Source organism: Perognathus longimembris, chromosome 13, assembly GCF_023159225.1.
Source record: "Perognathus longimembris pacificus isolate PPM17 chromosome 13, ASM2315922v1, whole genome shotgun sequence".
Taxonomy (NCBI): Eukaryota; Metazoa; Chordata; class Mammalia; order Rodentia; family Heteromyidae; genus Perognathus; species Perognathus longimembris.
Window position 1 is genome coordinate 61,200,536 of NC_063173.1, and position 15,040 is coordinate 61,215,575.

The 15,040-nt window shown below is 67.3% G+C and overlaps 1 protein-coding gene across 1 annotated transcript in view; it reads right to left on the minus strand.

Moving 5' to 3' along the window:
* Shank2 (SH3 and multiple ankyrin repeat domains 2) overlaps positions 1-15,040 on the minus strand; it is a 221,363-nt gene that overhangs the window by 121,698 nt on the left and 84,625 nt on the right. The window contains 1 exon segment of the mRNA XM_048359764.1: positions 14,898-15,011. Within this exon segment, the coding sequence (XP_048215721.1) occupies positions 14,898-15,011 (114 nt within the window).

Here is a 15,040-nt window from a genome sequence, read left to right on the forward strand (position 1 = left end):
AGCCAGGGCAGCCTTTCCCGTGGTGTTTTGTTTAGACACAGGGCCCAAAATTTTACAACGAAATTAATGTCCGGGGCACCGGCTAAACAAAACACTAGAAACCTGCCGCCTCCCAAGGGGAGGGGAGAAATGGAGAGACGTACCTGAGAGTTCAGGAACAGGGTGTAGAAGACCAGACACAATTGGGCACCGATGGAAACCACCTGCGGTGGCCATCAGACAGAGACCCAGAGACACACAGACACCCCCCCCCCCCAGCCAAGATGGGATCCATGCCCAGACGCAGCCCAGCCCAGGCACCAAAGACTAAACCGGAAAGGAACACCTGGAGCCGTCAGGGAGGGTGGGGAGGAGAGCCTGGGCGGGGGACTGAGGGCAGCCAGAGCCACCTGCCACCTGCTAACTGCCGGCCCAGAATTCCACACACGGGGATTGGCCTCAGGAATGAAGGCCACACCAGCAGGTTCTCAAAGGAAACCGGGCAGAAGCAGAGGCCAGGGGCCGACTCGGAGAGCCGGGGCCAGGGGCCGACCCCGAGCAAGGCAGAAAGAAGGAGACACTTCCCCGGCGACTGAAAATGACCCTGAACTCTGGGAAGGAAGGAATGGAAAACCTGGCCTACAGACCACCCCTCGCCTACTGTGGTCCTCAAAACCATGTATGCTGGTCATCCCAGCCTCGGGGGAGGTGGAGACGGGGAGGCTGGAGACTTGAGGCCAGCTCCCCTCCACCGCAGCTCAACCAGCAGTTGAGTGGAGTGTGCTGGTCGCCCTGGCTTTGCAGGAAGTATAAATGGGAGAATCACAACGCAGGCTGGCCTGGGAAGACGTGATTCACACCCCCCCACCAAAAAAAAAAACCGATAAAAGCACGGAGGGCGGAGGGCGCGGCTCACATGGTAGAGCACCTGCCCGGCACGGGCAAGGCCCTGGGTTTTTAAACTCTGGTATTGCCCCAGACGCATACACACGCGCACACGCGCACACATGCACTCACACGCACGTGCACGCATACACAGAGTTCTTGACACATGCAGGTTTAATCCACGTGGCAGACAAAGGGTGGGAGGAGGAGGGGGAGAGGCCTGCTGGAAAGGCGGGGTTCTGTATTCCACACGGAGTGGTACCGAGTTAATTGTAAGCAAATTGAAAACTTCAGCGTGAATACAGAAGTCCCAGAGCAGCCCTTGAAAAGATAAAACCACACACGGAGAACGGAAGACGCCACGGCAAAGCGGCAGATTCGCACGCCGCAGAGCCCATCGGCAGCGAGAAGGGATGGGGTGGAGAGAGGGGGGTGGCGGGGAGGAGAGGTAAAAGGGATTGTCCACGCGGACTTGCAATGACAGGCCGTCTCTGAGGACGTGAGCGTGGACCTCAGGACAGCGAGTGTGAGCAGCAATGCACACACACTGGTACAAAGAAGGCAGGTGTGGCTAACATCAATACCAGGCAAGCTGGGTGCCAGCGGCTCACGCCCGTGACCCAGCTGCTCGGGAGGCTGAGATCTGGAGAACCGCAGTCCTGAGTCAGCCTGAGCGGAAAAGTGCACGAGGCTCCATTAACAAGCAAAGCGCCAGGCCGGAGGTGCAACTGAAGGGGTGGAGAGTCGGCCATCAGCAAGAAAGCCAAGTGGGGGGCTGGGGACATGGCCTAGTGGCAAGAGTGCTTGCCTCCTATACATGAGGCCCTGGGTTCAATTCCCCAGCACCACATATACAGAAAATGGCCAGAAGTGGCGCTGTGGCTCAAGTGGCAGAGTGCTAGCCTTGAGCAAAAAGAAGCCAGGGACAGTGCTCAGGCCCTGAGTTCAAGCCCAGGACTGGCAAAAAAAGAAAACAAAGAAATCACAGCCTCCAAAAGAGGCTGAGAAAGGAAACAAAGAGATTGGAGAGACAGAGAGAGGGGGAGAGCACTAAGTTCCCCCCAAAAGACACCTCTTTCTCCAAACACCACGCAAGCCAGTGGAGCAAAATGGTGGACATGGATGGGCATGTGCGTGGTGGCTCTGGAAAGTTCTGTGTTTCTGCCTGGGGCTGGTGCCTCGTGGAGGCCGAAGCAGCTGGGTCACCATCGGAAGGCGCTGGTGATGGACGCCGGCAGGACGCTCTGCCCCGCGATGGAGAACGCGCGCTGCCCACGCAGGCCGCAAAGCGGAACAACACAGCCCGCAGAACAGGGACGCGCGTCACCCCCGGAGGTCCCGGGCTGGGAACGTTTCAGGCAGACGGGCCGAGAGGAGGCGCAGAGACACCCGCGACCCAGCAGGGCCGGAGGGGGCCGGCGCCCCGAAGACGCTGCACCCTGAACCACGCGGCTGGGACCCGGCGCACAACTCCATCCGCGGGACACGGCCGGCGCCCGGAACCCGCCGGCCGCACGAGGCGCCCACGGCGGGTCAGTGACGTGGCAGGCGAGGGTTAAGAACCCCCCCGGGGGAGACCCCGCTCCCGCCCTCAGGATCGGGGCGTCCCGTACCGCAGAGGGGCAAACTGCGTGCTCCTCGAGCAAGGAGACCCCGAGTTCAAGTCCCGGTGCCAGGGTGCGCACGCGTGCACACACACACACATTGACCGAGCCCGTCCGCACAGGACGGAGCGACACGGGGGAGGGGGGGCACGCGGTCCCCAGGGACACTGTGAACCCCAGCCATGACCACGGTGGCGAAATATCACTCACGCCGGGCCCCAGTGGCTCACGCCTGTCATCCCAGACTGGAGGATGGCGGTTCAAAGCCAGCCCGAGCAGGAAAGTCCCCGAGACCCTTATCTCCAGCTAACCACAAGGAACGCAAGCACCGTGGGTCTCCCGGTCCCAGAGGCCGGGGGACACATTCCCCGGGGACGCGGAGGGGCAGCTGCACTCGCGTACTCTCCGGGGGTGCGTTCAGGCCCTGTGCACGAGGCACGTGCGGACCACGTGGCGTGACGTGGCGTGGCCTGGCGTGGGGGCCTCCCGGGACGTCCCCCTGGACCAGGGCGGCGGGTGACCCTGCCGACCGCCCAAGACCACCCATCCTCCCGGGCGAGGCGGGGTGCCGCGGCCAGGGAGGTGCGTGGCCGTGCGTGGCGGGGCGGGGAGGCTCCTCGGGACTGGGCTGCCACCTAGTGGTGGAGACGGGAGCACGCGCGGGAAACTGGCCGTCCAGCAGGGGCCGCCAAGAACACGGAGGACGGGACGGACCCCGGCCTTCCCCACCATCTTCCAGGAGGGGACGGGACGGCTCTGGCGGGGTCCGATCCTGAGTCCCGCCACGACGGGACGGCTCTTGGTTCTCCGGGTCCGGACCTTCCTTCCGTGTCCTTCCCCGTCTCTCTGCGGTGTCCCGTCCGCTGGGGTTGGGCGGGAGGTCTCGGGGCCTCCTCCCCTCCCTGGGCGTGGTCACCGTGGGAAGCGATGCCGCTCAGCGTCGGGCCCAGGGTGCCCGGGCAGGAAGTGCACCCCGGGCCCCGCAGACACCCCGAGAGCAGGCAGGGGAGCTCGGTCCCGTCGGCGGACAGGGCACGCTCGCTTCTGAGCGTCTGTGCCCCCGTCGAGGCAGAGCGGGACCAGGGCACAAAGGTGGCCGCGGAGTGACCCACCCAGGGCGCAGGGGGCCCGGGCCCGCCCCTGTCGTCCCCCGAGGGCCGACGCGGAGCCCACACCGCCACCGCTCCCCCGCCAGCCGGGGGGCAGGCGGCCGCGGGTGCCTCTCCGGCCCCTGTGCTCTCTTAGGAGTCTGGTGGGTTCCACGAGGCCAGCAGGGACAGGGGCGGCATTTGCTGTGTTATAACATGGAAGGTGCCACGCGGGAGTGAAAAGGAATAGATGCTTCTAGAATAAACACTCCCGAGAGGGCGGCACGGTCCACGCCCTGAGCCTGCCTGGCCTGGCGGGGCCCCGCCTTCCACTCGGGCTCCACTTACCATGCCATGCCCCCCACAGGCCCCACCCCTGCCAGGCCCCACCCACCAGCCCCGCCTCCGCAGGCTCCACCCCCACCAGGCTCCGCCTCCCACTCAGGCTCCACTTACCATGTCACGCCCCCCACAGGCTTCATCCCACCAGGCCCCGCCTCCCATTCAGGCCCCACCCACCAGCCCCACCTCCACAGGCTCCACCCCCACCAGCTCCGCCTCCCACCCTGCCACAGGCCACTGTCTTCCACTCAGGCTCCCACTCTACAAGGCCCCGCCTCCCATTCAGGCTCCACCCACAAGGCTGCGCTTCCACAAGCCCCACCCTACCAGGCCCCACCTCCCACTCAGGCTCCACCTCCAGGCCCTGCCTCCACCCCCACCAGGCTCCGCCTCCTACCCACCACAGGCCCTGTCTTCCACTCAGGCTCCAGCTCTACAAGGCCCCGCCTCCCATTCAGGCTCCACCCCCACCAAGTCCTACCTCCCATTCAGGCTCCACCCACAAGGCTGTGCCTCCGCAGGCCCCACCCCACCAGGCCCCGCCTCCCATTCAGGCTCCACTTTCAGGCCCCGCCTCCCACCCTCCACAGGCTCCGCCTTCCACGCAGGCTCCACCCCCATCACGTGGTCCTCTTGCCTTAGGCTCCGGGGAGAAGTAGTTAACACAGGCAGCGCGAGTGTGGGAAGGGCAGGCTGAGCACACCAGGGCTACAAGATCCCTCCCTCCCTCCCTCCCTTCCTTCCGTGCCGGTGCCGGGACTTGAACTCAGGGCCTGGAGGCTGCCCCGTAGCACTCTAACGTCTGAGCCGCAGCTCCACTTCTTGCCTTCCGGTGGTTAATTGGGCTCTTGTGCCTAGGTTGGCTCTCGAGTGGCTAGGACGACAGGCGTGAGCCACCGGTGCCCGGCCGGGATCGCACATTACAAATCCCGGGGCTCCCCTTCCAGGGCGTCACGGCGCGGGAGGTCACGTGCGGGCCTTGGGGGTGACGCAACGACGACAGGGCCTTCTGCTGGCGACTGAACCAGGAAGGGCATCCATCCGTCCTCTCGCCCGCGCTGAGAGAGGAGGCGCGGGGGGGAGGGCAGGGCGTGGGGTTTTCCGTCGCGTTGGAGGCACCGTGCTTGAGGTCTGCGGTCCCTCTGGGGTCCCAGGCCCGGGTTTAAGTCTGGCCCACGGTTCCTGCTCCTAGACAACCGCATCTGGGACCAACCAACCCTCGCAGCGTGGCACCGGGCGGCAGAGGCGAGGGCGGGGTGGGGGAGGGGCCCCTCAGGACGCTGCCTGGGGAAGGGCTCTTGGCGAACAAATGACAAGCAATCTTTACGTGGAAGAAGAGGGCGGGTTTAAACCACACGGAATTCTGAATCGGCTCTGGGCTCCTCAGAAAACAAAGAATGACCTCTAAGATGTGGCCCCTCTGCCAGACCCCAATGCAGGCACCTGCGGGGGACCCACTGTGCGCTCCTGCGGGAGACCCACTGTGCGCACCTGCGGGGACCCACTGCGCGCTCCTGCGGGGGACCCACTGCGCGCTCCTGCGGGGGACCCACTGCGCGCACCTGCGGGGGACCCACTGCGCGCTCCTGCGGGGGACCCACTGCGCGCACCTGCGGGGGACCCACTGCGCGCTCCTGCGGGGGACCCACTGCGCGCACCTGCGGGGGACCCACTGCGCGCACCTGCGGGGGACCCACTGCGCGCTCCTGCGGGGGACCCACTGCGCGCTCCTGCGGGGGACCCACTGTGCGCTCCTGCGGGGGACCCACTGTGCGCACCTGCGGGGGACCCACTGCGCGCTCCTGCGGGGGACCCACTGCGCGCTCCTGCGGGGGACCCGCTGTGTGCTGGCGGGTGCTGAGGGCCAGGCCGGCTCCTGGGCCCGGAGGCACTCCACCCAGGGGAGGAGTGGCGCTAACGCCGGGCACTGGGCAGCAGAGACGCCGCCGGCCTGGCTCCGGCTCCGGCTCCGGCTCCGGCTCCTGCCTGGGAATCGCCGGCTCAGTGTCTGGGATCGGGTCCAGGCTGTAGCCCCGGGCCGTGGCTCACCCCCGCCACCCCGGCGACTCGGGACGCACGGCGCCGGCCCAGCCCGTGCAGGGCTCTGAGTGCCAGCCACAGCCCCGCGCTGCTCAGGCGAGGGGACGCGTCACCGTTCCTCCAGGGCGCGAGCCAGGAGAAGCCGCTAGCCCCACGCCGCGTGGGCTCGGAAGAACGGAGCCGGTAAATCCCGCACGGATGTGCCAGGCCGCCCCTCACGGGGGTGACGGGGGGTCCCCGGCCCTCTGTGGAGGCCGCGGCCCGGCAGGGGCCGGGCCAGCCGGCTCCCCGAAGGGACGCGCTCGGGACGCGGGTTGTGCCGGGCCCCGGGGCTGCCGGCCGTCTGTCCAGGAAGAATGGACAGAGATCTGCGTCCCCCGCGGGGCCGCGGGCTGGGTGTGCCCGCGACGCCATTCGCTTCCCTGAAAGCAGCGAGGAGCCAGCTCTCTCCTGTGGAGGCCAGCTTGCTGCCCAGCTGTCCTCTGGCAGGAGGACTCCGGGGGAACGAATGAAGGAATGAATGAATGAGAGAGGGAAGGGAGCCCAGGGCCCGCGGCGGCCGCCGGCGGGCGCTCTCTGCCAGGGCACGGCCCGCGGCCGCGGTGTAAGTAGGGCACCCGCTGAGCCGGCGTCTGCGGCTGGGCAGCTGGCCTGCTTCGCTCTTGGAAGTGGCCCCGTTTGGATGACAAATGAGGCGGGCAGACTCCTTCTAGGACCGGCGCTTGAGGAACGGGAACCGGGTCAAGCTGGCCCCGGGCCCGGCCTCTGTGTCGGGACTCAAGGACGGGGCCGGCGCCGCCCGCGCTGTGGGCCGCAGCCTGGCCGGGCCGCTGGGCCCCGGTGCCGTGGCAGGGCCCCTCGGGGGTCCCAGAGGCCTGCACGCGGGTGCGCGCGTGGCCACGGGGGCGTGGAGCCAGCGGGCACGCGTGGGGCAGGGCGCCCACGGGCAGGCCCGTGTGTGCGTGCGTGCGTGTGCACGCGTGGACGTGAACGTGAGCGCGGACCCCGGGCCCCGAGGCCTCCTGCTGGCCCTGCACCTGGACGGCTGACCCCAGCCCTGCTCCCGGCTCCTCAGGCTCAGGAAGAGGGAACGCCGCCTCATCTGAGGACCAGCTCAGAGGGAGAAGGTTCTAGTCACCGGGCTGGGAAGTGGGCCGACCCCCAGGGGTGCGGGGCTAGCCCACGCCTTCCCCAGCCCGCACCGGGGACGGCGAGGCTGAGCCGGGGACGCGGGGCTCCCTGGGGAAGGCAGCTCATCCGCACGCACGCGGGCGGCGGGGCCGGAACCTTCCGGGCTCAAGCTCGCGGTGCGTCTGCACTGCCGAGTCGGCAGCGGGGCCGAGGCACAGGATGGACGGCACCGTGGGAGGCGCCCGCCCGGCTAGGTCACGTGACACGGCCCGGAGGACTGGGCTTCTGTGCGATTACTGCACAGGGCAGACCCTGGAGTCCGCAGCCAGCACCCCGCGGGCAGGGAGGGGCTGCAGGGCGGGTGGGGCAGGCCACAGGGGGTCGCCAGCCCGGGCAGGGGGGCAGGGGCGGGGGGCAGGGCAGGGGGGCAGGGGCGGGGGGGGGGGCAGGGCTGGACCTCCCAGGAGCCCGGGCAGATGGAGGACTTAGGTTCAGAACAGAGGCACACAGGCTGCGTGCCCACACCGGCGGGGGAAGCCCTCCGTGTTCGGGACCTGTGTTGACCCCCGGCCGAGCACCCCCGGCACTGTGGACTGATCCGGTCTCGCTGGAGACCCGAACCCAGAGCCGGGAGAGCAGGGGGCAGGAGGAACAGGCCTGTGCTAACAGCCACTCCCAACGTCCAGCTCCTGGGTGACGTCCTTACGTGGGATTTCCGGGGACGGACAGATTCGTGGGTGCCAGGGGCGGGTGGAAGGGCGGGCCGGGACAGGGATGGCTGCCGGCTTTCTTCCTGGGGTGAGCGCCACTGTTTAAAAGTCACCAAATTGTGTGCTCTGAGAGGGGGCCACAACGGAAGTCACAGAGCACAGAGGAGGTGTCAGGGGAGACCGGGGAGGCGCGGCGGGGCTCAGGCCTGTGACTCTGGGCACTTGGGGGGCTGAGGTTGGGGGGGGGGGATCGGAGGGTGACGCCCCGAGTCCACACCCCGTACCCCCACAAGGGAGAACGGATTCAACCACCACGCCGGCGCCCTGGAGCTGCCTTGGCTGCAGACCCACGCGGACGGACGCTACATGCACACCTGTGGGTGCGCCCGCCCCCTCCCTCCCCGCCCTCCCCCATCCTCCCTCCCTCCTGCCCCCCCCCGCCCCGCCCGCAGCAGCTCCCCAGGCCCGGGGCCCGCACCCTGGCCGAGGGCGGGGGACGCAGAGCCCCCAAGGCCGCCTCACGGTGCGCCGGAGCCCTCCCGGGCCCAGCTTCCATATGCACGTCTTAAATTTAATCTGCCAACGTGACGGCTGTGCGCGAGCCGCGTGCGGCCCAGAAGCCAATGTTTATTCATAATCTCGAATCTGTTTCCCATCCTCTATTTCGGAGCAGCCAAAAACAACCTCTCCATTCAGCGGAGGGGCGCCAGATGACAGCCTTCACTTTCCAGCACCAGCCGCGCAGGCTGGACGGGGCGGGGGTGGGGGGCGGGGGGCGGGGGGCCCTGCACGGGCACAGGGCAGGGGGCAGGGCCCCCCCCACGCCGGGTGCAGCCGCTCCCCCTCTCCCCGACGCGACATCGTCACCCGAGAAGCCAGACACGAGGCAGGAGGCGTGGCTCGAGGGGTAAAGCACCTAGCGAGCTCAAGAACCCGGGTTCAAGTCCCAGTATCTGCAAAACATCCCACAGCGCGGAGGGGAGGGGGTGGCTTCTCCCGGGGGAACGCCACCCCTCCTGGCAGGGGCGCGGGGGCAGAGTGCGGGGTGAAGGGCACCAGGGGGAAGCGCCACCTCAACGACCCCCCAGGGCCAAAGACCCAAAGCCGGGGGCGCAGGGGGCTGATGCCACCACCCATTGACTCCGATGCCCGCGCCCGGCCCATGCCCACAGGCTCCACAGGTTCAGACCACTGACGGGTTCCAAGTGGGAGGGGCGGGCATCGGGGTGAGCGTGAACAGGTGATCCCCTAATCCACCCGCCCATCCTCCACCCTCCATCTATCCACCCATCACCCACCCACACGCCCATCCACGTATCCACCACAACCCACCCGTCCTCCATCCGTCCTCCACCCGTCCTCCATCCGTCCTCCATCCGTCCACCCGGCGGAGGCAGCACAGATCCGGGGAAATGAGGTAAAGGGCAGCCAGGAATTCAAAGACTCAGAGCAATTACAGGAGACTGATGGTCACCCCACAACTTCCCTTAAGATTAAGGGGCCAGCGTCGGTGTAGGGGACAATGCTGCAGGAGAGACTGGGGAAGACCAGGCGGGGGGCAGCCGGGAATCTGGACAGTACTCGGCGGCACGGGCGCGCTGTCTTCTTTGTCTCAGCCCTCGTGCCCCTTCAGAAGCTGCAGGTCAGCACGAGGACAAGAGAAGAGCAAGAGCCGCTTTCTCCCTCTGACCTTGGCCGCCGCCCCCAACAAGTGGTGGGCTCTAAAACCCGAGAAGGGACACGGGAAGAAAGCCGCGTGGCCCGGGGAAGTGGCGGCGGGAGGAGGGCTCCTCCTGGGGCACGGCGCCCACCTCCAAGGAGGGGCAGCTGCGGCGGGACGGCTCCGCTCAGGATAAACGCCGGCGCTCGAACACACAGCCGAACGCAGGCTTCCCTACAGTAGGGAAGCCCCAACGCCGTCACGGACGGGAAGAACTGCTCCGTGTCAGAGCCCCCGAGCCTGAGGGGCAGCAGGGCGACACCCCGCCCGAGTGGTCAGAGCAAAGATAAACGCCTGCCCGCCAGACTCCAAGTCAGACCCCGCCTTGCTCACGCACACACCCCGAGGTCAAAGAGCCCGGGGGGGGGGGTCTCCTCGGAGAGCACCCACACTCTGCTCCAGCCGCCCCTGCCTTGCGGCCGGCCGGCCGGCCTGCTCGCCCGCTCCGGAAGCTCTGCCTTTGACCCAAAGCTGCTCCCATGCGGGATCCCCAGCTCACCAGCCGTCCCTGGAAAGCTGCTTCAAAGGCAGTGCCCCAAAATGCAGCGCCTGGGCCCCGCAGGCTCCCAGGCCCCCCCCCAGGCTCCCGGGCAGCCCGCGGGCTCTCTGGGCCGGAGGAGGGGGGGATCTGGAAGCTGCATTGCTTTTTGGCGCGTGCCCCCCCGCCCCCGTGGTCACGGCGCGTGGAGGCTGCCCGGGAGCCGCCCTCCCGCCCCACGCGCGTGGCCCCCGTGGTCACGGCGCAAGAACCAGGTGGCTCTGGTGCGCGAGCCGAGGCGGTCCTGCTGGACTTGGGGGCCCAGGGCGGATGCCCAGAGCGGAGCTCGGGCCCGCGGCGCCCCCGAGAGGGGCTCGCGTGTGAGAGGAGCTGGACTTCTCACCTGCTGCCCACGGGACCCCCAGGTTGAGGCCCTGAGCCCCAGCATGGCTGTGTTTGCGGACAGAGCCCCGGAGGAGGCCGTTGGGGTAAACCGAGGCCACGGGGGCGGGGCCTGGGCCAGCAGGGTCTGGAGAGCCTCTGGGAAGAGGCAGCGGGCGGGGACGGGGACCTCCGGCCCAGAAAGGTGGCCCTAAGCCGTGGCCAGTCAGCCGGACCCCCGCCTGCTGGCTCCACCCAGTGACGTGCGTGGCCAAGCCCTCTCCCGTACCCACCCCCAGGGCCCCCCAGAGCCCCCCGCCCCCGGCAAGGGCACCTCAAGGTGACTCTGCACCCAGAACCGCAGACCGCGCTGCCGCAGGACCGCGTGGGGAAGAAGGGCGGGGCTGGATCCCGGCATCGCCGGGTTGCCATGGTAACCCCGGCAGGCCATCCCCGCGGCTGGGAGGACACGGGAAGCCGAGCCCGGGACCCAACTCTCCCAGCCACGCCCCCACGGCACACGCAGACCCCGCGGCACACGGGGGCACGCACGCACGCGCGCACGCGGGCAGGGAAACCCGCACTTCCGACCCTGAGCGGCGGCGCCTCCCTCCCCCAGCCTGGGCCCACACAGCTCGGAGGACATTTGAATAAAATGGAGTAAAAGAGCCGGGGGAGGGGGCGCGTGCTCCGGGAACCCAGTCATTAGCCGGCGTGGGGAGCCCTCCTATTTATTTTATGTCCCGTTAGGGACACCGCCGGTGACTCCTTGGAGGCTGCTTTTGGGTACTTATTAATATTTTAGATTACAACCAACATGCTAATAGAGTCATTGGCCGGTATTTTTAAATGCTCTAAAGATAACAAAAGCGTTCTATTTTGGAAGACGGGGCCGTGGGGCCCAGCACTCCTCCCGCAGGCCCGGGTAATTAGCCCTGCAGCTCTCTGGTAGGGAGGGGGGGCACCAGCCCCCACCCAGGGCTCTGGCCGGCCCCCCCCCCACTCCCAAGAAGGGAGAGACAGCTCCCGCCCCTGTCTTTGTTTCCAAGGAAGGCGCAGAGCTGGCGGAGAAAGTGGGTCAGGGCCATCGCTGTTCTTCAAAGCGAAGGGACGCGCTGGCAGCCCGGCAGACAGACCAGGACTCACTGGCTGCTCCCGGCTTGTGACTGCTCCTGACACACCCCCCTCCTGACACGCCTGCTCGGCCTGGCCGGCCACGCCTCCTCCTCCTCCCCCCCCCAAGACTCCAGCTGGCCCTCGCAGGACTGGTGCCCCGGTGACCAAGCCGACCAAGCCACCTAGCACAAGGCCAGGCTCTCTTCCTGTTGGACTCTGACCTGGAAGGACATATGGCCAGGGGCAGCCAGGGGCCATCTGAGAGATGGCCCGACAGCGACGCCCTCCCCCAGGAATCCAGGCCTGGAGAAGCAAGGAGAGCTCCGTAGGAATGTCACCTCAACACCTGGATCCAGCTGTGCCTGAAGGCGGACGCTAGGCTTTTCAGTGGTGTAAGCTAGCCACTTCCTCTCTTTTGGAGGAGAGCGGATGGAGGGAGCTCTGGGACTGTCTGCTTCCAGTTGACAAACTGGGAAGAACTAGCCAGGCCGGGCCCGTGGGTGGCAACAGGTGCAGGGGAAGCTCAAGGTCAGGAGCTGGAGGTCACACTCCCGGGCTAGCCGCGCCGTCAGCCAGGCATTCGAGGCTGTGAAACCACAGGCTCGGATTTCCCCACGAGGACCCAGGCCTGCGCTGCCCAAGGCTTGACAAACACGGTGGTGTGCGAGGGTCATCTCAGTCCTGCGGGAAGCCCCTCCTGAGGCCTGCCACGTAGAGGACAGCCGTGAGGGGCCCCGCCGCCCACCTCCCACGCCCCCCTCCCCCCCGTGAGGGGCCCTGCCGTGCCTGCCCCCCCCCCCCGCCACTATCAGCCCGCTCGCACGGCCGTATCTGGGAGCACCGGGTCCCCTCTGCTGAGGCCTCCCTGTAAAGGGGTGCAGGCATCGCCCGGTGGACATGTCCCATCCATGTCCCAGTTCCCGCCGGCGGCCAGCTGGGAGGAGGGGAAGGTGCCCTTGGTCAGGGACCCATGAGGCTCAGGATGCTGGACTAGCCTGCCTGCATGCTTCCCTCCCTCCCTCCCTCCCTCCCTCCCTCCCTCCCTCCCTTCCTTCCCTCTCTCCCTCCTTTGATCTTTTGTGCCATCACCGGGGCTTGAACTCAGAGCCCGGGTGCTGCCCCTTAGCGTACACTCAAGGCCGGTGCTCCACCACTTGAACCACAGGCCTGCTTCCTGCTTTTGGGTGGTTAACCGGAACTAGGCGTCATGTAGACTTTTCTGCCTGGGCCGCCTTCCAACCGGAGCCTCAGCTCTCAGCCTCCCGAGCGGCTCGGACTCCTGTGTGAGCCACCGGCGCCCTGCCGCGCCGTGTAATTCCCCGGGGCCCCTGCTCCTCCGTGGACGCCAGGCGAGGCTGACGCCAGACGGGAGGGCGGCATGTGCTGGCCGGGGCGGGGCCCCTCGTCACCTCCCGGGGCGGGGCTGGCTCGGCCTTGACCGGGGCGCACGGTCACCTCGTCCCAGGACAGCGCTGGGGCGTAGACGGGGGCCCTCGGCGCCCATCGCCCCCACCCCCGCGGCGTAGGAAGGAAGGCGCCCATCCCAGGCGGCCCCGAGAAGGGGGGCGGGCGGGCGGGGACACGGCTGCCTGGCTCTGAGGGGACAGGGACCTCGGCGGGGAGCGGTCACCCCCTCCTCTGGTCCCACGCAGACGCGGCCCAGCCCCCCGCCGGCCTTTAGACCCAGGTCCCCTGGCTCCCGGGGCCGGCGGGAGCCCCGCACGGCAAGGCCTGGCGCCTGTTTACACACGAGCCACGTCGCGGAAAAGAACACTCGCGCGTGGTGATCTCGCAGAGGCTGACTCATCACCTGGCACCGCGCGGTGAGTGGGGAAATTTATCTCAGTTTCTCATTTGAGATCCGTCCTCAAGGTGTCCTGGCTTTGGGCCCCATTTTAGCACTGGCGGGAAGGAGGGAGGGAGGGAGGGAGCGGGGAGGGCTGAGCAGCGCCCATCACAGAGGAGGGTGCTGAGGCTTTGGAGGGAGGCTGGTCACAACCTCCCTGGCCTTTACCGGAGGCGTCCTGAGTCTCCCCAGCCCCGCGCCGCTAGGCAGGAAGCGAACGGCAGCTCTGACCGGAGAACGGGCCTCTCCCGTCTCCCCCGGCTCCCACGCAGACGTCTCCAGAGGCGGCCACGCCCGGGGTCCCCACCGGAGCCCCCGGGAGAGGCTGCCCACGCCCAGGCAAAGCATCCCGATTCACACAGATCCGGCCCCGGCCCTGCGCCAGCCCCCGCCCACTCGATCTCCAAGGTCAGAGGGGCCCTGGGGTGGAGCCCGCTGGACGCCACCAAGCGCCTCGCTTCTGCAGACTGCGAGCCCCGGACCGCGCGGTTCCCGTGAATGAATGCTTTGCACGCCAAGGCACAGCGCCCAGCCGCTCTGGACACGGAGTCCCACTTTAACAGTCCACCCACTAATCGGCCAGGACCGCCGATCAGACACAGCTACCAACTGGCCAGGGCCACCGAATCAGACAGGACCACCAGTTAGACCGGACCACAGGCCGACCGTGACCGTCAGTCGGCCAGGACCGCGATTCCAGCCTCTGAGGTGGTAGAACCCCGCTGTCCTCCCCCAGGTAAGAAACGCCTCGCCCAGCAGGCCCCTGGCAGTCTTTGTCCTTGAATTGTCCGTGGGGTTCGCCCAACGGCCCCCCAGCTCCTGGGGAAACAGAACTTCCGGGGGCTCAGACAGAGCTGATCTGGTATAGAATACGCTGGCTGGGTAGAGACACTTGAAAAAATACTTTGTTCCATCCTTTGGATTCTATACATAGTCAAGATCTGCAAATTTTCAATGTTCAAAAAAAAGCCACAGAAGCAGCAGCCATATGAAAAAAAAAATAAAACAGAGATAACTTGGACTCCATTCGAAATTAAAAAAGAAAAACCACCTTTTACTGATGAAAAGACACAACTAGAAAATGAAAAGGCAAGCCACAGACCGGGGGAAAGTATTTGCAAGCGCTGTCGAAGGGTAAACACGCAGCACACATAGGAGAAAAACCCTACCAACCCAACCCAACCCAACCCAACCCAAAGCAGAGAGACGCGCGCCGCAGCCCGATCGCGGAGCGCGCCCACACCTGCGCGGAGGCTTCCGGAAAGAAGTCACTCGTAGGAGAGCCAGGCTTGCGGAGGACATCGGGGGGCCGGGACCCTCGGGGACGCGGCTCCTCCGCACACCCCGGAGGCTGCGGGTGGAGGCCAGGCAGAGCGCGGAGAGGAACACCCCCCACCGGAGACGGCCGTGGGTGTGGGGTCGGCCCACGCACACCAGCAGGCAGGCTCCGCACCTCTCAGGGATCCCATGGCCGGCCGGAGGACGGGAGGGAACTGCAACCCGGCCCCCCCGACGACGCCGCCTCCGCCCCGCCGGCACCCCGGGGCCGCAGAGCTCGCGCACGCAGAGCCACCTACCGGCCTGGCTGTCCCTGGGCTTGCACTGGACCTCCTCCACGCAGTCCGCCGGGAACCACCCGATGTGCCCTCGGGCGCTGCCTTCCCAGAATCCGCCCTCGCCGATGCTCAGCACTGGGGACGGCAGGGGGGGGGGAGAGGCG